Source organism: Eulemur rufifrons, chromosome 1, assembly GCF_041146395.1.
Source record: "Eulemur rufifrons isolate Redbay chromosome 1, OSU_ERuf_1, whole genome shotgun sequence".
Taxonomy (NCBI): Eukaryota; Metazoa; Chordata; class Mammalia; order Primates; family Lemuridae; genus Eulemur; species Eulemur rufifrons.
The window spans coordinates 89,508,082-89,533,531 of NC_090983.1; the positions used below are offsets into that span (position 1 = coordinate 89,508,082).

General features: G+C 37.5%; 1 protein-coding gene across 1 annotated transcript in view; it reads left to right on the forward strand.

Annotated features, from left to right (window-relative positions):
• The window catches only part of LOC138387537 (E3 ubiquitin-protein ligase RNF138-like), a 43,032-nt gene that overhangs the window by 12,023 nt on the left and 5,559 nt on the right, over positions 1-25,450 (forward strand). Inside the window, 1 exon segment of the mRNA XM_069474625.1 lies at positions 13,506-13,618. Coding sequence (XP_069330726.1) covers positions 13,506-13,618 — 113 coding nt within the window.

Genomic DNA, 25,450 nt, shown 5'->3' on the forward strand with positions numbered 1-25,450 from the left:
GAAATATACTATAATTTATTTATCCCTTCTCCTCTTAACATGTATTTGAGTTTTCCCCATTTTGGACTATTATGAACAGTGCTCCTGTGAATATTCATTGGTGTATATTCTGGTACATGTCAGCATATATTTCTAGAAGAAATATAGGTAGGGATACAACTGCTAACACTTAGAGAATTCAATATTTAGCTTTACTTGATACTGTCAATGTGTTTATTAAAGTGGTTGTAACACTTTACACTGTCCACAAGCATAAAAGCACTCTTGCCAACCTAGAGTGAGCTCTTTAAAAATATGACACTTTTTGCTTAACACCCCATGGAGATTCCAACAGAACTTGACATAAAAATAAATCCCTTTACTGTAGCCTGCAGGTCCTATATGACCTGGTCTCTGCACTTCTCTGTGACCTGTCATCACCTTGCCATAAAGCTCTAGCCCCACAGGCCTTCTTTCTAGTCCTATAACATGACAAACTCATTTCCTACCTAGGACCATTGTGCCTGCTCTTTCCTCTGCCTGGAAAGCTCTCATCCTCCAAGCCAAACACCTGGTCCTTAGGGAGGACTTACTGGACCCCCAATCTAAACTGCATCCCACTCTCCACCCCTCATTTCTCTCTTTCATGCTGTTCTGTTTTCATTAGCTCACATCATCACCACATAAAATGATCTTTTTTATGTGCTCATTCATTTATATTGTGTCTCTTACCCTTATAATCCACAGTGATTTGAAACATGCAAAAGACTATTTTTTTAATTAATGAATTTTTAAAATTATTAATTAAATAATTGAGCAAACTCACCTACAAGTGTGATAAGAGGAGCTGTGCTTTAAATTCTTCTTATACATTTATTTATGCCCAGCACGGTGTTTGGGACAAGTGGATGCTCAGTAATACTAAACTTTGAATAGTTTGGCTCACATTAATGGTGGAATGGAATGAAATTTCATGGCCAAAATTGGCTCTCCAAGTTTTATGTTGAGTTCCCTGTCCTGGGGTCTGAGAGATCAGTAAGAACTATGTCTATTCCTCAGTGCAAAAAGGCAGTTTAGAAGGTATAACCCCTCTGACCCTCTCATTACCAGTTTCTCCCTTTCAGTTTCTTCAGTTTCGTTCTATTTTCTCTCCCCCACTCGTTCATAGCTAACGCTCAGTCCTCTTTGGCAGGCCATTAAGATGCTGAAATTTAACTGTAATATTTGTGAGGCTGTGATAAAAGTGGCAGATGCTAGAAAAACTGTTTCTTCAACACAGTGAGCAGCTCTGTGTTTTGCAGTAAATGGAGACTATAAAAAGAGTGTGATTTTATTGTCCCTTTCTGTGTGACAATACTGTGAAAGGGTCAGCTAATTATGTGAATTTAAAACTTCTGAGATTGAAGCCAGTTGAGAAGCTGTGTATGAAGAAACTGATCACCCTGCAGAAAGGTATCCCAGTCCTTTTCATTGGAGACAGTCACATCTCGGCTGAATGTGCTACCTTCAGTGCTGTGCATCTCAAACTTTAGCTGCATCAGGCTTGTTAAAACATACGTTGCTGGGCTTCACGGTCAGAGTTTGTTCAGTCATTCTGGAGAAAGGCCTGAGAATTTGCATTTGTAACAAACTCCCAGGTGATGCAGATGCTACTGGTGTGAGTGCTGCACACAGAGAAACACTGCTTTAAGACAAGCTGTTCTTTTCTCCCTGAATATCTGAATTTTTGCTTTTTAATCTTCTTTTTAGACTACAAAGTCCTATATAAAAAAAAATTCATTTTATATTCAGCCCCAACCTGTTTTTGGCATGCAACTTCCACATCTCTCAATGATCAGCAGACTTTTCTAACCAAATGAGATTTTGCTGGCTCAGACTCAATGACATGGGGAGCATCCCCTAAACTCTAGCTCCATCCCCTCCTTTCCTAGTCTGGTAAATAATGGGCCTTTGCTTCTCAAGTTACCAAGATTTAAGTGTTTTTTTTTTCACCTATTTTACTTCCTTTTGATTTTTACTTTTGGTTTACTTTATTACCATAAATACGAAGAATGATTTCTAGGATGATAGATATGTCTATCATTGTGGAAAAAACACCTCTATCAGCTCTTTCTGGATTCTGGTGCACAGATCAAATCTTGGTAGTCTTGGTAGGCTGAACGAGAACCTCCTACAGAAGTTGAAATGTGAAACAGTGATTTCCAAGCCCACCCTAGGTTTACAATTTGGAAACAGAAATTGTGAAGATGTCCAAGAACTGACATTTTTAATAAATAGGCCTTAGACCAACTTTTGCAAACCATTGACTTAGGTGATGGTAGTATAGGATATTTTAATACCGTTGGTCAAGTCTTGAGTCACTCAACTCTATACTAATAGGGGCTAAGTCAAAAGTCACAATTTGCAGCAATATGGGTACTTCCAACTCTTCTTTTTCTGATAGTACCTTGATGTGTGTGCAAACCAATGTTAGTTTTATGGTGCTACATTGGTGTTATTTTCTTTATTCTATGCTGACAGCCACTTTGGGACTGTGCATGCAAAGTGCCTGGCTGAGGCTGTGACACAGAGAAGGGTCCTCACCTTGGCTTCCCTGTAAGGCACCTCTGCCAGCGTTCCTCAAGATGGCCAGAGCAGTTTATTCATGTAATGGATCTTTTCTTTATTTATCAATGAAAGCAGTCCTGAGCCTTTCCCCAGAAGACCATTCTGACACTAGGGAGGCACAACACAAAGGATATCTTGTTAAAAATAGAATAGATATTTTTCAGGCAAAATGATTGTGTCTGCCTGCTACATCTTTCTCATCCCTGGGTCTCTCCTTTGGATGCATTTTTTTTTCCTCCCAGAGATTTCTTCTAAGGCAGAACCAGCAGGGAAGAAAACAATCAAATGTTCTGCAGCCTAGAATAAAGTTTCATGGACTAGGAGAAGCCAGGAAGAGATTCTCATCTTCTCCCCAGTGACAGCAGCAAAAACAAAGCAGTATCTCATATTCAGATTTCAACTGACCGGAGTGGGGGAGACAGAAATTCTGCAAATGATTCACCTTAATGAAAGGAGACATATCAAAAAGCTTAAATAGCTTAAATTAATATGGCAAGGGAGGAACTACAGCAGGGACTAAAAAGACTAGAAAAGAGTCTAGGTGTTTCTCTGGCACCCTCACTGCCCCATCTCTGCACACATGGGCTGCCACCAACACCCCCCACCCCACTCCCACCCACCAACCCCAGCTTCCCAGCTCCCTCCTGCTCGCCTTCCCCTCTCCCTTCTGAGCAAAGGATCTCATTGACACTAGAGTTTAAAGAATCGATGAGATCTGATCCGTGAGCTCTCTCTACAACAGAGTAGAGAAGATATAATTTCTATTCTGGACTCCCATGAGTGATTCCGAGTCCCCGTTTTCCTCAGGCCAGGTTTTCAAGAACAAAAGCTGTCAATGGCAGAGGACGTCCCTTTCCAACCCCAGTGGGAACTGTTTAGGGCACCACTCAGCTTCGCCCTGGGCTGCCTTTTCTTCTATGCAGGTTTCCAAACTGAAGTCAGACTTGTTTAAAATAAAATCAAAGCCTTTGTGGAGGAGCAATATCAAAAGATGCCTCTTCTGCCTGGAGGTAGCACCTAATTTTAAAGTATTTTATAGAAAACCATGTAAATCTATACAATGTGCAGAATTGTTGTTTGTGGGAACTGGTGGTCAGCACAGAGGGAGACTGGAAGTTAGAAAGTCTCAAGGCTTTGGTTTGCTGTATTTTAGAAGCTTCAGTTTTTCTCAAAATGACTGTTTGAATCTTTTTCTCCGGAAGCATAACTCAAATAAAAAACCAGGCAGCATCAATGTCTTCCTTCTCTATCCTTACAACCTCCTCTGTCCCCGCCTTCCACCCACCACAGCCTTTAGGATTTTTATTTTTTCTTTTGTAAACATCCCAAGATGAAAAACTGAGTGACTGTCACAAAAATGAAATGAAAAAGTTCACAGCTCTGCTGTCACAGATATATGGTTTTGGGGTTACATAGGCCGGATCTCCAGTTCACAGAACAAAGAAGTACATGCTTGACTAATGCCCACGGGTAGAGAACGGCCTGTGGGATCTGGTTTTTTAGGGTGCTGTGGCTCCTCTGGACACCACGGTTGAATTGTGCACATGCAGCATGTAGCGTACAGCGTGTGATCCATACACAACTAAGCCCTGGAAGACTGATTTCCATACGGGAATCTCGTCATCTAAGCTTTTCCTACTTCGTGTATCATAATCATGATTCCAATAGGCTGGATATGATCACAACAATCCCCAAAAGGATCTTTAACTTCAGATTTCTTGAAACAAACAAACAATTTTGATAATGAATGAACAAATACTCTGAATTGAGAATGATGTACAATTTACTATAAATAATCATATATGAAAAACATGCACATATAGACAGGAAGAAATTGTACAGACTGATTATAGACATATTTGATTCTCCATCCTGACAGAACCACACACTAGAGATGTGAACTCTGATGAGTTTGGCTGAGTTTCATTTTCTGAATCTATAAAATGGGAATAGAAACACAAAATGTACAGACAATATTTGCAAAGTGCTTGGATCATGCACTCAGTAACTGGTACCTCTGCATACTTTGGGTTCTGTTCTTATCCTTAGCTCCTCCTCTATAGCCTTGTACCTGAGAAATAGGTGTGGCTGGTTGGCATGTGCTACACTGTATCATCTATGCTGTTCATTCTTTGTTTCAAAGCCTTATGCTTTATCTCAGTTTTGATTCTTTGTGAAAGGCACAGCTGTGTGGTTCTGTAACACTCCAAGTCTTTAATCCAAGCACTTGTTGCCACCAGTGTCTTTGGCAGGAGCATTATGTCTATGGAATTAACAATTTTCTTCTCTATACGTTCTGGAGTGGGAAGGGAGAGTAAACCACTTTCAGTGGGAAGCAGCTTTCTTGGCCTGGAGCGGAAACAGAATATGGATCCCTCATCGGAAATATGGCTGTCATAACACTTCTTGTGTGTTGCTAGTAAATATTTCCCTAGCAACAATAGGTGGGGAGGTGGGAGTCATGTTCAGTGACTCCATGCCAAGTAGTCTGTAGCTTACACTAGCACATATGCATAAACACACACATTCCCCGAGCTGACCATTAACTCAATAACTATTTTAAAAATCTACTCTTTATTTTATTTTGGTTAATCAGATAATCAATATTTATTGAGTATTTATGTTAATCATCATTTTGGTAGAGACTATGATAGATAAAGAAAACTAATAGTCATGGTCTCCACCTTTAAAGAGCTGACAGTCTTTGAGGGAGCAAAATAGAATCACTCGATACCAACTATAAGTAAGTTTTGGTTTGGAATGGTCGTGATTTTCAGTAATGCGAGCTTTCAAAAGATGGCAGTGGGTTAATGTGCTATTCTCTTTGAAAAAGAAAGCTGTTGATGTTGGAGTTTTTTCTATGTCCAAATTGGGAAACTGGGCGAGGAGTGTTTATTCTCCTTCTGTTAATATCTTATCTCTTCATCTCTCTGGAACTCCAGCTTTAATTTCTATCCTCTAAAGCAGCACCATACAAATGTAAATATAATTTAAAATATTCTAATAGCCTCATTCTTTAAAGAGGTAACGATAAGTAGGTGGAATGAACTTTAATGATATGTTTTATTTAATCAAATATATGCAAAACATTGTCACTTAGCCATGTTGCCTGAGCACATTTGAGGTGCTCAGTAGCCACATGTGGCCAGTGGCCACTGCAGCAGATCAGGCAGCTCTGGGGAATCTTCACCCCATGGCTGCAGGGAGAACTGAGCATCACCGCGTCGCTTGTTAAAGAGAAAATGCTGACGCCCTTGATAGAGGTTGGACTATGTGGCAAGAAGAGGGAATTTATCCTGTCAAGACCCTTCTTTTCTGATTCATTTGCAGGTTGTCCACATGGTCCAGTCTAGAATCCTGTCATAGTTCTTAGCCCTTCTTTCCTTCCACGAGTTGCTGCCCAGCTAGAACTGAGGGCAGAGCCAAGCTTGGAGGAGTTACCCTGGGCATTTTCAGTCTGGGGCTTTGGTGTGGACAATCCACAGGGGCCTGGTGGGAATTTCATTAGGACTGTAGATGAGGGAGGGGGAGGAAAGCAACGGCAGGAGAAGGTGGCAAACCTGACCAGAAGGATGCCACGGCCTCTGCTTCCTCTGGCTTCAATGCTGGATTAATGTGATCTGCCAAGTCCCACTTCCCCGCGTGGGAATGGTGCTAGCAGGTGGTTGGGTCAACCAGTAAAGAGAAGAGAAAGAAGCTTATGTAGGCACTATCAATACCATCACATAATTTTACTGACATTTGCATACAAGTCAGAGTCAAGAGCTGCTCTATTTTGGTGTTTGATCTGGAATTATTTGTATCTAAGACATTCAGTTGCTCCAATAACATCACCTCAGCATCTAATGAATGTCCAGGACTGAGCCAAGGCTGACGTACAAGAATGGGTACAAGGAGGTCCCATTCTCAAGGGTGTTTGTCACACTCTAGCTAGAAGTGTTGGCAGTGTCATCAAACTGAAACTTTCCAAAAACATCTGTGTCTGCATTGAGGGTGTCTTCAGGGCAGAAGGGCTACAATTGTGCTTGCCTTGTTTTTACTTGAATGTAGTACACTTCTTTAATTGCTTTTCAGCAATGAGCAAAGCAAATGGGAACACTTATTCCATAACCTAGGTAAAACTGCCTCATGGTTGACTCTCTAATAGTGGAATTTCAGGCATCACTAAACATGTAGAAGATGCATTCAGGGACAAACAGTCTTTCTGCTCACCCAATTATGTTGTTACCCTATCTCAAAGCAATCGAGTTGTGCAGGGGGAGCACTCAGAACTGTTGATTGGGAGTAAAACATCTCTCAGTTCTCAGGAAATTGTCAGCCTCTTGCATTTGAGCAGGTCCTAGTTCAATCATCTTTTTTTTTATTTTTAAATCTTTGGCCAGTCACTTAAACTCTTTTAGATTTTATTTTATTTTTTCAACCTCTAAAATGAGACCGATAATTTGATTTAGTTAGATATTTGTTGGGAAGAAATGCGGTTAAAAAAGCTATCTATGAAAACACATCTCAAATGTGTTTGTCATTTCAAAAACAAACATAGACCACCTTACCCTCAGACTAAAGGCCAAAACAAACAAACAAACAAACAAAAAAACAATAAAAAGAACTTTTTCCCTCCCCCTGTAGAATAAAACCCAGTCAGTTCATCACAGTCTTGACCCTGTACACTGAGGACATCGTCCTCAGCCACTCTCCACCTCACTGCTGTACACCAGTCACCCTGGCCACCAAGCACATTCCTCCCTTAAAGCTTTCATACTAGCCCTTCTTTTTCTTTGGAATGTTCTTTCTCAAGGCCAAAGATCAAGAATTTTTTACCATAAAAGGTGGCCATGTAGTAAATATTTTCACCTATGGGTCCATGTGGTCTCTGTCACAACTACTCAACTCTGCCATTGTAGCAGGAAAGCAGCCATAGACAACACATAAGCACATGAGCATGTCTCTCTTCCTCTGTTCCAATAAAACTTTATTTACAAAAAACAGTGGCAGATTAGACTTGGTCCATGGGCCACCATAGTCTGCTAACCTTGCCCTAGACCTTTCCATACTGGTGTTTTTTGGTCATTTTGGTCTCAGATCATGTAGGATCTAAGGCATACCTGGCCACTCAATTGAAAGTTTCCCTTCCCTATCTCTTGGTTGTATCACCTTGTTTTATTGTCTTCCCCCTATTTCTTTACTTCTTAAATTATTTAAGTTATTCATTTGTTATTGATTTGTTATACACATCTATTTTTTGTACCACCATGATCATTTTACCTAGAGCAAAGTCTAGAAGATGTTATGTGGTGGGTGCTCAAAAAATAATTTGTTTTAAATGTGAAGCAACAGTTTACCCAAAGGAATGAAATTATTAGTGGAAGATTAAAATTTTGGGCAAGATCCATTGGGGCAGTCAGATGCACATGAAGATCAGAAACTTCCACAAATTATGAATCCCTTCACATAATCTCTCACAAACAAAACCTCTAAACAGCCAGACTTATATGATACAAAGTGATTTTTTATTGTTCGTGTCTAAGCACACTATAAACTGGGAATAGTGAATACCTTACTATTTTTTTTTCTGGCTATGAAATAAATACTCTGGTGTCACAGCACAAATCAAAGGTATAAATAATTCTAGCTGATTAGCAGACCATGTGCTCTGAAATGGTTTTGAGGAAGACTTTTAGAAGCAGTTTTTAATAAGAACAGCCAGTCCATCCCCTATGCAATCAGTCAGTGTTCTCAATCAAATGCCAATTGCATGCCTTTGTGATAGATGCTAAGGATGCTAGCAAAATGAAGTAGCCTTTGCCTACACTGCCATCAAGAGCAATTATGTAATGGAATATAGACAAAGATTAGATCCATAGCAATAGGGTTTTATCAGTCAGTGTCCAGGCAAGGAAAAAATGGCTCACACAAAAGTGATATTCATGGAGGTAGAAAGTATTAAGTACGGAGGTAAGGATGAGGATAAAGAAACCATCTGGGAAATGTGAAGTGCTCTGAGTCCAGCAACAGTTGGAAACCATTGCAACTCTTAGGCCAGAGGAATTAAGGAAGAAAACCATTTTACCAGAGTCCAGTGAGACTTGCAGCCTAGGGGACGAGGCAGCCAAACAGGAGCTCTGGCCTTAGAAAAGTATGTCTTTTACTAGAATCTAAGATAGCCTTTTTATCCTTCCACCCTGCCTTACCCAACAGGAAGTCACAGGGTAAGAGTGCTGGAATATGTAGCCCACAGATGTCAGGCTTTCAGGACACCAAGCAGGGCTGAGAAATGGATCTGGCATTGGGAGCTGGGAACAAAAGAAAAATAACTAGCACAGTAGGTAAGACTAGGTAAGCCAGGTGACAAGAGGGATTGTATGTTGGAAATCTACATTTACTCTATTGATTTTATTTACTTTGCAATATGTCAGTGCAACAGAAAATAAGGGATCAAAGAAGCTTTTAGAAGTTGTATTTTTAATACTTAAAGAAGTAGGCCAGAGAGTTCTAGGATTACTGGCAGAGTATATCTAACTCAAGCCAATCCGTATGAAGTCAACCAGAGTCTTGAGGGATTAGAAAATACCTTTCCACCCTGCTGTCTGGGGAAGAAACATTCAGAACTAAAGATAATCTTTTGCCTGGGAAGAAGAAACAATACAACAAAATTCTCCATCATGAGGGCAACACTGAATCCTCCTCATAGCCCAAAACAGAAAAGAGAGAGATCTGACGTGTTCCTGGTAATGAAGGTCAAACACTTATAAGCGATAGTTCTCTTTTTACTTATTTATTTTGTGAATTACTATCAATCAAAATGAAATCTCTCCTTAGCCTGCCAAAAGAAAAAAAAAATTGTAAAAGCAGGGCGTATTACAGGCTGTATTACAGAACTTTGAAATGTGTACTTAGGACCATGTTGTCTAACAAGGCCATACGGGTTGGATGCAGACCCATCTCCTTTACAGATTACATGCTTGTCCAGAGGACACATGCCGTGTTACTTCAATGAGCATTTTCTGCTACCTGCACCATTTTTGCCACCCCCCTCCAACCATTATGCCAATGCCCACGCCTAATAAGTGAAAGTATTTTTTAAGTATTTTGCACCAAAATTCTTCAAGCAACTAAAATTGAACTCTTATCAACTAATGAGTTTGATCCTCCCAAATAATTAGTTGTTTTTATGAATTGTCTTAATGACATGTTGCCTAACCTTGTTACATAGTCTTTGTTCACTAAGTGGCCGCTGAAAGGGAAGAAGTAAAGTGCTGGGCCTTCCCTTAGGAGATTTCAGGAGTACAGCTCTTAATGCCAAGGTGTTTATCCTTTGTAATTTTCATGATTGTCTTCAAGTGATCCAAACAACTGGTTTTGTGATTCCCTCACCATAGACCTTATTAAGCTTCTTCTTAAAGAGAAGTTTTGAAGACAATGTGAAACCTACGTGAAATAATTTCAATAGGTGTCTCTTTGAAATGCAAGTTGATTTTGATGTCATTCTGGCCTAGCTAACTAACTAACTTTGAGACCTCGGACAAGCCACTTACCCTCTGTGGTCCTTAGTTTTCTCATCTATAAAATGAGAAGGATGGGCTAAGTGGCCCCTAAAGCCCTTTAAAATTCTACAGACTTTGATTATGAGTCTATGTTATCCCTGGAAATATCATGAGAAATAAAAATAAAACTGATTGAGTTGAAAATGGTCCAACAGTTACAAAGAAATATTTGACATTGTAATCATGAGCTCACATCAGTTAGTCTTCTGGCTCTTTAATTTTGAAAGCAGATGTTTGATTGCTTGTTTAAAGCCTATGCAAAAAGCCCAGCCCAGCCTTGTGAAAGCTCAAAATATTCTTAAGCAGGGATGTCAATTACATAATTTTCTAGACCTGGCAGATTGGTTGAAATTAACCCACAGCATATTTGAAAGCCTTTTTCTTTTGTGAGCATCTAGCCTAGCTCCCATTGCTCTCCTCCTGGGTGTCCGTTTGTTATCAGAACCAGAAACACAGTGTGGCATCCAAATTATAGTTCAGTGTCAGCAGAGGTTACATTTGTACATTTCCCAGAAAAGGAACAATTATTGTCATAGGAGAGGATTAATGTGTGGCAATTTTGGGTCTTTATTATAATCTTTTCTTTAAGAATGAGGAATTGGAATGTTAATATATTCAATAATCTGTGAATTATAAAGGTATGCTATCCTGCTTTGACCTTTTCAGCATTTGGTAATTTTGATTGAGTGGCTGTTCTGAGCCTGTTCTTTTTAACAGCTCTATTATCCTGTGGGAAAGAAGAAAGCTAGCCAAATTTTGAAAATACATTTATCCTGAAGCAAGAGTACAGGAATTAGATCCAATGTGCCAGAGAGAGTGCTGGGTGTTTTATAGAACTTCTCTCATGTAATCCTCACAGTATCACCATGAGATACTTATTAATAGTATTATTATCACCATTTTACAGATGAAGAAATAGAGGCCCAGAGAACTGGCCATGATCCTTGAAAAGTAAGGGGCATAGGTAGCAAGAAACCCAGTACTGTATGATACCAAAGTCTATGCACTTTCCAGTGTATCATGGTCTTTAAATTTTGAAAGTTGCAAGTATATCTCTGTGCAGTAAACACTTGTAGACATCCTAAAATCTTGTCTTACTCCACACTGAACTTTCAAGGATTTATTAGTACTTAGTATGCCCAGGTAATCGTTTGTGTCTGGTAGAGATAAAGAGATGAACAAGAGCAAAATCCCCACCCCAAGGAGATTACAGCTGTGGAGTATATTGACTCAGGGATAAGGGAACACAAAAGGGATGGTGACGCACTCAAAGAGATGAGTGATTTTGGAGAACTAGTACCTAACCCTTCTGCTCAGGTCTTAAGGGATAATGGAAGAAAACAGTGTTACTGGGGACCTGTAAAATTTGAACACTGAATGAGGGTCTACCCAGTAGGAAGGATGTTCCCAGATGGCTCAGCCACATCCAAAACTGAGTGCTATGGCTAGAAAGGAGGGAAAAGAAATACCCCCATTCTCTCTGTTGTCCTCTGTTCTCCAACCAGTGCCTCCCATTAGCTGAATCCAACCAGATGTCAGCCATCACCAAAAAACCACAGTCTCCAAGGGTCAGACTTTGGTGACTCAGAGCAGAGTAAGGAAGGATGGAAAATGGATTGGGGAGAGGCATATAGAATCACCAACAAAATAGCTTTCCAAAACTAAGCTATAGTGTATCTCAAAGACAGAGAAACATCTTCATTTCTTTCAAAACAGAGTAATTACCTACAGTTTTTAATTGATTCCTTTTCCCAGTTTCTAAACATCAAAAACCTCTATGAAGTTTTAACTAAAGCAACCTTATATGTGGAATGCTAAGGGTATAAAATGGTACCAGGGATAATAGGATGAGCTCAAATAAATCTGTGCTTATGACTAAATGCTAAGAGTGAGAAATGAAAGAAGTACTATCCTTCTTCACTTTGGTGTCAATTCTAGTCCTAAACTCCTCCTCAGTTACTGAGATAATAGCACATAAGTGATGATGAATTCCTAGATAACACTGGGAGCTGTGTGCCCTTGAAAGATTGAGAAAAAGACTCATGGTATTGACAGTCCATCAGAATGAAATGAGATTTCAAAATGACAGCAGTAATGAGGGCTCTTTATTGGCTCCAACCTTGATTCAGTTCTATAGAAGGCAAAGAGATAAATACATGATTCCCGTGAGTGATGTTTAGGCAAAAGGTGATTCTGAGCTTTCAAAAAATCAATGCATTCAACAAGTTTTAGTCTTTTCAGATATTTGGTAGATTATAGTTTTATATTAGGTTTTTATTTTAAGAACTAATTATTAGAAATAAGCTTACTTAGAATGTTGGCTGATGGAAAGAATATTAGGAAATTTTGTTATGGTTAGGAAGATGCTAGAAAAAGCATTAATAGGTTAAAAAGTAAATACTTATATGAGAAATCATATCATTTAGCACTCATAAACCCAATGCCAAAAAAATGTGTATAAAGGCTTAATAAAATTTCAGAAGACTGGGAGAAAATAGCTTTGTAAGAAAGCTCTAGATCCTCTAATAGAGATGCTTTTGTAAATTAAAAAAGAGATGTGCTTCAGTAATTAGCAAGACGAGATCCTAGTATCCCTTCTGGAGTGGTTTCCTCCAGCAATCAGTCCTGCGAGTAGGTTTTGGTTTGAATCACTCAACAAGTATTCATTGAAAATCTTCTCTGTGCAGTTAACTCAAAGCTGTGGAAGGTATCAAAATTATCATAACATCAACTATAGACCAAGGAAAAGGAAAGCAGTTATTAACAACTTCAGAGAAGTACGCTTTCTGCTGAGAGCTTTGGTAACCTCATCTGTTGGCATAAAATCGATCAGAGGTCTTCCCAGTAGGCTCCAAGACTGACTACATATTTCTCCCTCCAAAGTATTTTATCCAAGAATATAATTAGTTTAACATTTAATATCTGAGACTTCCTCACAGGAGGAAAATGTCACGAAAGAGGGAAGCCTTGGAAGCCAGGAAGGGATGATATAAAAGTTGAAAGAGACATATTTAACCTGCTATGCCTTTGATACGAAGTGTATGCCTGTGAGTTCTATTCCCTTTACCTTCATGTGCTGGCTGGTTGAGGTCTTGGCCAACTGGGACCCAGGATGACCACCCAATATGGTTATCCAAGGATTTTCTTGGGTTATGGAATATTTCCAAAACATAAAGCAGCTATCTCTCTTGCTTCTTTCCTAAAGAATTACTTTATCAGCTTAGGCATAAACAAAAAGGATGCTCAATTATATGTTGCAAAAATAATGATTCGTTGATGCATTCTACAAATTTTATGTTCCCCCTACTCCTAACACAGACCTAGAATTTTAGATGAATAGATGTATATAGTTTAATATTATTTTCTCTTTTGTAATAGGTGGTGAGTCTGATGGGATAGATATTCAGCCCAGTAACCTTGAAGTACTAGTGGCCAGTGTGAACAGTTTGCATGTGACACTGTATAGCCTAAATAACAGAGAGTGTAAGAAGGTAAAATAAGGAAACTTGTGATCAGCTTCTACTGGTAGGAAGGGACATGATTAATGATGTGACAAAGAAATTATCATGACATTTCTACTTTCTATAAAGCTGTTTTCAGCTTCAAATTAGAAGTGGGGTATAAGCCACATTCCAATTTCTGCAGTAGTTCCAACAAACTAAAAGGCACATAGCAAAGCATCTGGAAATGAGAAGATTAAAATTTTATCTTGAAAAATAGAAAAATAACCTTTTCTATGGATAAATATATACTGTCAAGCATTTTGCAGTATTTGTAGGGTATAAAGTAAAATTTATGCCCTTGGTAATTAAGAAGAGAGGTTTCAAAAGGCCATAGAAATTGTTATTGAAACTTAGCATTTAAAATCTGAACTTTGTAAAATTGCAGACCAGAGACTGAGAAGTGTCCCTAAATGTCGAGACATGATCAAATATAGATACAACCACCCCAGAAAGATAAATTAGGAGAACCCAGATAATAAAGTAAAGTTATATATGTACATAATAAATGCTATTTGATTGCAGTATTGTTAAATGACATTTCAGAGTTTTTAACAGACATACAAAATGTTGAAATAGAGATAAATATGTACAGTATTGTAGGGGATAAATAGTAATACCTTTACCTCACCCATGGCAAGGGTCGAGGCTGACACTGCCATAATAAAAGGTAAGTAAGAGAAAAGAATACAAAATCTACTTATCAAAATTTTTTGTGACACGGGAGCCTTTAGAAATAAAGATCCAAAGACCCAGAGAAAACTATTTTTATGTTAAGTCTGATGAAAGAATTGGATAGTTGTGGAGAAACGTGATTGTACAAAAATGGTATGATTTAACACAATAAGCTGGGGGGTGGGTTGAACAAGGCCATATTCTTTTCTGTCTTTCTGTAAGACATTCAATCCCCCAGGTATGGGGAAGGACACTTGAAACGTGAGGACCTTAGAGGGGAGGTGAAATTCAGAGAGTGATCTTTCTAGGTTTTACAGCTGCTGTGGGGAGAGGAATTCTAGTTTTGTGACCTGCTTGGGGGAGAAAAGTAAGAGGGAGAAAGGGATGCCAAACAGGTAGGAGGTGAGTTGCTTCCCAGGTTCTCCATTCTTCTTCAGCTCAAAGCACTCAGCATGTGAAGGCACCATACTTTGGGATATCATGTTCTGAGCTCTGACAATACCCAAACTTAATAGACTAACAAGTATTTCTCCTTTTATTCCTCAAAGCCTGAAAGAATAAGAGCTTTTGCATGTACACTTTGGGAAATGTTTTTACAGGATGCATATCTGACTCAGGTAAACTCTAACTGGTAAGCATTATGGTTCTGGAAGGGGCAGGCTGGGTAGTAAATGCCATCCCTTTCAGAAATTAGTTTGGATGACTCGCATGATGAACACATTGAATTCAATGGGCCCTAAAAGTAGAAACCTTTCACTGAACTGATTTAACAAAACTTTATAAAATAAATACAAATAAGGGTTCAGTCATCAAAATTGGGCCTATGGAAATATTACAGAGAACCTGGGGTAAGTTCTGTTATGTGAATTTGCAGATATTGTTTTGACCCTGAATGTAGAGATTCTGTAACTAGAAAATGGTTCCTCAAATGGAAGGTGACCAGGATATGGTAATCTGAAGAGGTGTGTAATAATTACTGCTGTGGAATTAGAGCACCCTAACTGTAATCCATGTCCATCAGTTGATAGCAGATGTTCTATAGCAAAGGATTCAGTAATGTTCCAATTATCAAAACTCTATGTAAGAGAAAAACAATTGTAGATACTGATTTGTCTATGGTTGTATAGAAGGAATTGGGGCACTAGCTTGTTGATCATGGCTAGTGGGGGACAAGGTCACAGTTAATCAACTAGTTAATAACTCTCTATATTTAGTAAATATGATATATATGTTTACCATACCTGGGCTCCTATTATTCCCTTCAAACCACCTTTTTTGGTCTATTTCATTGTTTGTGTGTGTGTGTGTGTGTGTGTGTGTGTGTGTGTGTTTAATCTATAAAGTCTCTTAGCATATCACAAGTTTCATTTTGTGAAATGATAATCTACCTATTTAGCCTGGGTGGTGCAGGGGGATAGAGGAGGTAGAACAATTACAGCTGATAATTTTGTGATGATTCAAAGGCACTAACATTTTTGCTTCCTGGTGAGACTTCCTACCTTGAAAAGGTCAACACGCTCACATCACTGCACCCCTCTGGCAATGGTGTTTTCAGATATGAACAAAATATTTTACCTTGAATTTCACCATTTCCTCTTTTTAAGCAATAATAAAGAGCAGAATTTTACTCACAGTGCACTGATAGTGGCTTTGTTTTTCTCACTTTGTAGAAAAAGCTGCGTTTACTTATTTATTCATCTTTTGGTGTTGTCACAGTCAAAACGAAATTTTCTTTTTCCATTTGCTTTGACATTTCAATGCCTATGTGCTATTTTTGAAAAAAAAAATAAGTGGCATAATTCTATGAACAGTTCTTTCAGAGATAAAAAAGAGAAAACATATAGAATAGTGCAAGTTTCGTCTGACAATGGGCAGATATTCTCAAAAGGCTAGTTATTAGTTATACATAAAACTTTAATGCAAGAAGGACAGAACATATATTTTGTATACAATTATACAATTCAGCGTAAGATTCATCATCATTAATTTATTTTGTTAGCACTTCCTTCTGTCATTTTTAGATATAGAAACATAGCAATACAATTATATATATGCATATATATACACATTAATATATACATAAGCACACCACATATTTATACATGCACACATATGTGGAGTCAGTATTAATTAACAGTCTACTAATTTGTTTGTGGTGGGACTACAAAGATGAATTATACCCAGTTTTTCTCCCAAAGATCTTATAGTTTAAAGTGATGAAAGTGATGAACCACACATAAAATTCTAAAATAGTGCCTTCTATGAATGAGGTACTCAATGGAGAGTTGTGCAATAAATGAATGCATGAAATAGCACCAGTGCAAAGCGGGATGCACTGTCTGGGGAGCTAAAAACACACCAGAAAATTCAAGACTTAAAAGATGTGGAAGAGTCCAGAAAGGCATGGAACTAGTGACGTCTTCACAGAGAAGTGAGCCACTGAAGGGCCCAAGCAGGAGAGGTGCGTGCGGACTGGAGTGCAGGTTTGCAGGTTGGAGCAGGGAGGCTGGGCAGAGAGGGAGAAGGAAGAGGCTTATTTATTTACTTTTTAAGAGAGAGGAAAACATGAATAAATAATACAGGACATAGAAAATTTTATGCAGTAAGAAAAAAGTAAATAGATTTGAAATGAACAGGTGGCTTGTAGATGGGGGAAATCAGAATATAAAAAATATATCTAAGTTCTTCTGTAAAAATAGACCAGTTACTAACGAGTGTAGCTATTTACAAATTGACATATAGGACCTTGTTTCGAGAATGACAGAAGTGAAGACATGTCTCTTCTTAAATAGGGGAATATATTTTATTTCCTCAATGATTCATTAATGCTTTTTCAAAGTCCCTAAAATAATTGAGGCTTTGTACCATGTTTTCTAAAACCTATTAAAAATATTGAAATAGCAACTGTGTATTTCCTCAGTAGAACATCCATTTTAGAATCCACACCCTCCCTTCTTCCTTTTCCACCCCTATACCTAAGCGATCAAGTTAAAGTCATGCCACCATTGTGGTCTGTCGTGAATCCACCCATTCCCTCCTCCCCCTGCTGCCTCGTGGCCTGCAGACTCCTGTCCTCACACTACCTTGGCTGCTCTATTCTCCTGGGCTGTTTGCTGAAAATGTATCCTTTGTGGTCTCCTCACCCTAGGCAGGTAGACCTCTTCCCTTTTCAATTGAATTTTCACAGTCTCATGAGAATTTTCTTTCTAAATGCTGATCCGACTACTTAAGTTCGCATGTTATTGCCCAGAAGATAATGCAAACTCTGTAATATGATATTTATAGCCCTCATAATGGGCCCATCAATCACCTCTCTTATGCTAGTTCCCATTTGTTTATCGCCTTTATGCTGCTGTTCAGTCAGCCTGCTTTGCATTTCTCACATCTTGCACATGTTTTCCAACCTCTGTGCTGTTCAGTCATGTGTTCTCTTTGTGTAGAGCACCCTCTTTCCTTCTTTTAGCTAGAAAATTCCTACTCACCTTTCAGGACCCAAGTAAAATGTCATGTTTTATTTACTCACTTATTGTAAAAAATTGTACTTGCTTAACTTTTCTTCTTCTATGTGTACACCACTTACACTTATGTGGATATGCCTCCTCCCGTCCCCGCTGTGTCCAGGACACATACGGCCTGGAGCAGAGTAGGGTCTTGGGAACTGTTGAATGGGACTGTTTTAAAATTAAGGCAGGTATAACAACCTCTTATTATTTAAAGCCACTTTTATATTTTGTCAATTTCCTAAAACTAATGGATATTTTTCTATATCTTTGTCATATACTTAGAAAGGTTTATACATGGTTTCTTTATTAGACTTAACAGAGAATCATTTTTACTCTATTAACACAGTAGCATACTCAGCCTGTCAAATTAGATAAGCAACTGATTTGAGCATTAACTCTTTAGCTTGCATTGCTCAAGATGGTTAGTCATTTTAAAATTTATTGTTAGTTCATCATTTTAAAAAAACCAATGGCAAACATTGCTCAAGCCGTTTGTGTAGTGCTGCACACCCTGCATCCTTTTAATAAAAAGTTTTGCTTTTCAACCTACATTGGAATATTTAGACATCGATACAAAGATATTTTTTGCTAAATTTTCAAAGGACATCAGAAATGTATTAAAAAATAGGTGATGGAGCAATAGAGGCATTTTTATGTGGTATTAGAAAGAAATGGGAAAAATAAAAAGTACTAAAGTTATAATTATAGCACTCCATTGTTTCTTCTTTCTCAAATTTTTATACTGAAAGTCCTTCAATAGAACGTAACTTTAAAAAAAGTTTTCCTTATAATAGGTTCATGTATTTGTGTTTCATATTTCACCATAGGGGATGTTCGTAATATAGTTTTGGAATGAGAAACGGGTCAAATATCCAGCCATCCCGTATTTCACATTTATGAACACAGCCACCAAATTGAAAATTAGCTTTGGGTGTTTCATACCCTAGGACCAACTCAGAAACATAGGCTTTTGGAAAGCTAATAACTGTGACTCAATTTTTATAAATTACATTTATTTTTTGTGACAAAGAGGACTTACCCAAGTTTTAATTACAGGCATTGCGTGTCCCTAGCCAAAGCTGTCAGTCTGAGGTGTTCCAGCGTGAAAGATCATGTGGGAAAGCTGGGTTTGCAGAAAGATCATGAGAAATAAAAACATAAGATATAAAGAGTTAGATATTCTGTGCATAATATGCAAAATCTTAAGCTCGTTAAAAGAAGAGATCAAGATTCTGTTTAATGAAATTGGAGATTAAATTGCAGAGCACAATTTAACTGAAATACAGTAACACATCCATATTTCAAATCCCTTATCAAAAGAAAGACTAAAAAAAGACTGATTATGTATCTAGATAAGGTGTGCTTTCCTCTTTCTCTCTCTGTAATAATAATAAAAAAAATCCTAAATATACAAGTGATTCTAACCAAGGCAAAAAATAAGACTGCATCTCATTGGTGATCTCTGTTCAAGTCTTTCTCCCTCCTTTTTTTCCCAACATATATTTATACTTGATATATTACTATCTTTTCAAGATTTAAATTGTTTAAGAATTTAATGTGTACACATTTAAATGAGTGGCATCTTTGATTAAATTTGTTTTTGATGAATTATTTCCCATTTTTTCTTACTTTCCAGAGCTAGGTTGGTCCTAGGTATGATATGCCCAAAGCACTTCACAGAACTCCTTGAAATATCTTTTTACTTCACAAACTAAGTCACAGAAAGGTATGTTTTCAAATAGAACATAACTTCCCCAGATCTTGCTCAGAGTTAAAACTTAAGCATGCTCTGCATCACCTTATCATTGCCTTAGAAAAAAAGCCTCTTTCTGGAAAAAAAAAAAAAAAAGGCTGGAAAAGGTCTCAAAGTATTCTACCACATACTGCTTAAAGTTATAGCAGATTAATTATAATAGAAACCTTATCTAACAATAGCTAACATTATTTTTTCCTTTGATCTCTGGTTCTGCCTGGGTGACTCTGTTTCAGGTAGACAATTCTAGCAATAGATTTACGCTAATAATACAAATTTGGATGTAAAATCTTCCACCAAAATAGTGAGAGCCTTCATATAGACCCTAGGGTAAATGGGCAAATATTATTTTTACTATTTACAGAGATACCTGGAAACTCAAGCAAATATTTGAAATCACAGTTATATTTCAATGCATGTGTGGTTAGATGGATGGATAAACATAATAATCTAGGAAAATATTCAAACGTTATGTCCATTGACCTTGTGCCAAAAAACAGTGACATGAATCAAGACTACCTAAGCATATTTCTTATTTCTATTTTCTAAGAAATTTTAAGTGATTTAAATGTTTATACTTTGAATAACCAAAATTGTCATTTGAAAACAAAATATAGCTAAATGTGTGTGTGTGTGTCTGTAACACAGATGCACAGTGGTTTATAACCTTGGGAAATACAATATTCTAATTTTGTTGAAAATAACTAAGATTTACTTATTCATAAGTTGTGGAAGCAAGGAACAATTTTTCTTAGACTTGTGTATGAAAACCTTTCTTCAGCTGGATTCTTCTATGGTATTTTCATTCAGCATAATTTTTTTATATATTTTCTAGTAATATCATATTGGCTACATATTTTATTAAGTCCATTGAAACTTTAGATTTCAAGTCTATGGAAGAAATAATTTATGATATAAGGATTATATTTATATATCCAAAATAAATTAATTCTTAAAAAAAATGGATCAAGCTAAAAAAATGTACTTATTGGAAAATTTCAATTGTTTTCAATTAAATTATCTAGATGTTTCCCAGGTTCTATTTGATATCTTTTTCTTAGGAAATAACCTCATTAAATCATTTCTCTTGACTACCAAAACATCTTTATTTAGCAATCAGAACAATAAAAAAAAGACAGCTTAAAAGCAATAAGCATTGTTCTTTCTCTTCCAAACTTACAGGTAACAGTATGTGCTGTCAAGGAATATTGTGTGACATCATAATTTGGGACACAGAACTTTGATTGCTTGAATTATGTTCTTCAGAGTACAGCAGCTCTAAGTTTGCATCTTGACATTGCCTGCTGAAGTCTCTAATCCCTCAGTTTACACATCAGCAAATGTGACCACTGTTTCTTATCTCATGATGCTACTATGAGGGTTACATAAAATGAGATGCTGCATATCACACACTTAGTCCAAAGCCTGGCACTTAATATACAATAAATGGCATTTATACACAGGGCAACAGAGGAATAAGAATTGATATGGTCAGAATCTCAAATTGTCTTTTGTCCTATGAAAGCCACTGGTGAGAAATTTCAATGGCACATGGTGGTGCTTCTCCTCTTATTAGTGACCTAAAACCAATCTGCCAAAGCATAATGACTAAGTTTGTAGAGCTGTTGCTAGGACATATGTGTGTGTGTGTGTGTGTGTGTGCACGCACAAAATATTTATATGCTATTTTTCTATCACATTAGTTTTTAATCAAATAACATTAATGACAAAATAAATATATGTTTGTTTTATTATCCCTTCATCTGGTTCCTGCCAGCACACTGGATTTTCCACTGGTAGGTTGATCACTTTCTCCATAGATCTATCTAATCCAATCAGTCTTGGTGGGATGGAGGCATGTGCTCAGTTGAGGTCAAGATCTTGTTTCCTGGTCACTAATAACATGGGATAAAATAACCTCTAGAACCACTTGTGAAAATCTTGTCAATGAGACAGAAACAAATACTTGTTTTGTGCCCAATAGGCTATTGAACTTTAGAAGAAAAATGTGACCCTTATCACTGAGTTTTCAATCCTATCAGAGAAAAAAAAGACTATATGTAATGAGCACTTAGTTGTACGATGCAGTATATAATTAGAAACTCTTTCACTATGAAATCAGGTGATTTAGAGAACCTTTTAGATTGAGGAGTAGTAGTCTTATCCCCTTTTGTCATTTATCACCTTTCCAGGAATAAATAGGAAGAGATCTGAAATCAGTCACCTGTGCACACCATTGGACAGTATTGGATGCTGTTCTGTGTGACATCTTTGCCCTTTCCGGCAATGCTCTCCTTCAAACCCACCCTCAACTTTCCCCAAACACCCCTGGCAATTCCATTCTAGGCCACCTAAAATATTCCTTTCTCAATGAAGAATTTCCAGAATCCCCACCTAAAAATACTTTCTTTGTCTTCTGCCTCCCATAGCACTTTGTGTGCACTGCTCTATCTGTGACATATGGTGCTTTCTGCTTTAGTTATTTCATTAGTTTAGCTGTTTTATAGTTATCCAGTTGTTCTTTTTGAGGGCAGGGTCTTTATCTTTCCCCCACAACTGTGAGCAGACTCCTGGAGATAGAAAGTATTTTAACAACATTGACTGAATCCATGAATACTTTTCGACAACTTGGTACTTCCATCTGGAACGTTAAGCGCTTCAATTCCACCTCTGTTCTCTGTCAAAAGAAGTGCAGACCTTGAAAAACTAGTGGGGAACATTGGGGAGCAGCTGAGCAGCTAAGAGTCAGTCATATCAGACTCATCTATGCTGCGGAAATAAAAAAGTCCCCTAAATCTCAGTGGCAATTAATATTTATTTCTCACATGATCTGCCTCCAAGGTATTGCAAGAAACAATGTTGCCAATGTTTTGCCACCTCATAGAACATTCATTTGTGTTCTCTTTTCTGTGATATCAGTTTACTCATACCCTACTGCTCAGCCCTTGAAACTATGTCACCTATTGCAAATTTTAGATACTAGAATGAAATAAGCAATGCTGTGGTAACAAATAAATGCTAAAATCTCACTGACATAACAAATTACAGATTAATTTCTTATTGATGTAAATTCAATGTGAGTGAGCCAGGTGGTTATTCCACCTGTGGCTGTACCATCTGAAGAATGGCCTTAAGGGAAGGCCCCACACATGAGAAGAAAGAGCTGAAAGACCACATGAGTTGCTTTGAAGGGCCAGACCTGTGGGTGGCCATATCCTTTCCACTAAATCCATTGGCATGAGCCCAGTCATAGGCATCTGAACTTCCAGGAAAGTCGGGAGAGCATGTGGATGAGTACTTGGTGAACAATGATAGGCTCTGCCACAGATCCTGCAGTGACATTAGAAGTTCTAATTCCCAAAGTAAATCTGATTTTAAAAATACTGAAAGGTACAACCTCCAATTTCTCCTGAAAACCATGCCCTGTGTTAGTCCAGCAGATGCTGAAGGCATATTTCAGGGGTTACCATGGGGCATACTTGCATCTGATCACAGCAAATTTCTTCTGGAATCTGTCAGTGTAGACTGCCCCACCCCCCTCGATACCATTTACCTCTCTGGTCTTGGGTTGACTGTTCCTTTTGGGATACATCCTTAGCATTCCTTACGTCTCTTCATGGAGATGTAGCTTTGGGTTTTAACATCTCTGAGAATATTTTGGTTAATGTGTATTGTATTTTAGAACCATATTCTGTGTTTTTGAATATTATGATATGTACTACAATGCCTCTAACATGATCTCTATTCTAATAACAGAATTTTGACAAGTATATTATTGAACGCCAGCCTCATAATTAACAGAGATATTACTTTATTTCACTGCAATTTAATTGTTGTTTGCTTTATCTTAGCAATTATTTCTGGGATGACAGAATTGGATAATCTGTGTTGCTACATGGGGAATATCCACATAAATGAAATTGAATACATCCTATTAAAATTTAGCATGTGATAAGTTGGAAAATAGCTTCCCTACATCCTTAGGGAAATTCTTGATTGATAATCAGGTAAGTCTATGATAGATGCCAAAGGAGGTAGTATCAATTTAAGAGACTTCATTAAGCTAAGCACATATACTAAGAAGGGAGACCATTTCCATGAACTACTCTATACACCAAATTCCATTAGTGGTCATCACCAAATTTTATTAAGATAAAAATAATAGAGCCATTTGAAGAATAATTATTGCCTACTGGGAGAGAAAATAGAACCTTGAAGAAAATGAACTCTGGTAACTTAGTGATTTTTGTTAATTAACCAAAGATTTCTTTTTCACGTCTTCCAAGGAAATTCTGACACTTATCAATGGTCATACATACTCTTTGTCCTACAACTGCTTCATTCTGCTGTCATTCTGTAATTTTGTTTCCAAAGTTTTTCCACTTTTTTCTTAATCATTTTTAGTCTCTTCTCTTTGTGCTTACATTGAAATAAAGTCAATTTTAGGACTGCAAGGCAAGAAAGGGGCAATTTGAAAGATGCAAAGTTCTCATTTATAGTAGACATTTCAGAAGAAAAGATATAAAATTGTAATCAATTGAAGACTCAGAGAGGGTATAGGATTTTAAGAGTTATCTTTAATGGACTATTGGGTAGCATTGCATACTCAGGGCCTGCAGTTGAAAGACGAATCTCGCAATTTTATGCATGAAAAATGAAGGAGAGACGTGGTGGTCTATACAGTACTTCAGGAGGCAGGTTCATTCTTCCCAAGTTTATATAAAGCCAAATTGAGGCAATATCTCTCCCTTCCACAAACCTCTCCCTTGGGCTTTCACAAAGCCTGTTAAACTGCAAACAAATATTTTCCTAAGTAAATCTGTAGCTAGTATCAGCTTTACTGAAACACCTTAACATATTCATAAGGCATATGTTGTGAGCTGGCCCCTGAAGAATGGTTAAGAATTGAATGGACAGGGAGAAGATTTTTCATTTTATTTTATATTGTCTCTTCCCCTCACCCCCACCAACTGGAAAGACTAGTAAGAACAATGTAGGAAAGGAAGAAGGAGTAAGGTCAACAGAATGGGAAGAGTAAGGAAACCCAAGGCTCAAAAAAGAGGCAAGCATATAGGAAGAAAGAAAAATTACGTTCGGGCAGTCATCTTGCTTGAGTTGAGGAGTTTGAGTTACAGAGTTGGGAATAAACTCCAGAATTCTCTGGTTCTGTGACCCACACTCCTCACTATACCCTTCTCCTACCAATTAAAAATACTTTAAATTTTAAAATAAAGTCATCCCCCTAAAACTCAGGAAAATGTACTACCTTTCAGCCATTTAAAAAATAGGGAAACAATGAAAAAAACTCCTTTGGAATCTCAACATTCAAATCTTTCAGTTTAATTAATAGATTTATTTAAGAACAATTACCATTCTGTTTAGTTAGAGGTTGACTATTATATTTCTTCCTCTAATTACATCTGATACCAGGAGTCACAGAGTATTTATGGTTTGTGGTTGTTTTTTCCCCCACTAATCAACATAAGGGAGAAGGTTTGCATTGTCACTCTACTAAACAACTCCTTTGACAAGTTTGTGGTTTTACTGTGATTTTTCCTGAACCTTCAATGTGGCTCATTTTCTTGCGATTAGAATTCTGGGCAGATGGATTTTTCTTATTCCTCTCTGCATCTGTTCCATGTGCATACAAGATCATCTTCACATATGCAAAATATATTAAACTAGTAAGCTTCTCTACCAGACTGGACCCTGCAGGGGATGGAGTATATGCCATGTTTATTTTTGTATCCCTCACTAAGCCTAACCCAAGACCACACAGCTGAGATTCAATAGCAATTTTTGAATAATATTATGTTTTTTAACCACACTGAATTTAAGCAATTGCTTATCATGAAAACAATAGTGATTAACTACAGAAAGTTGCACACCAAC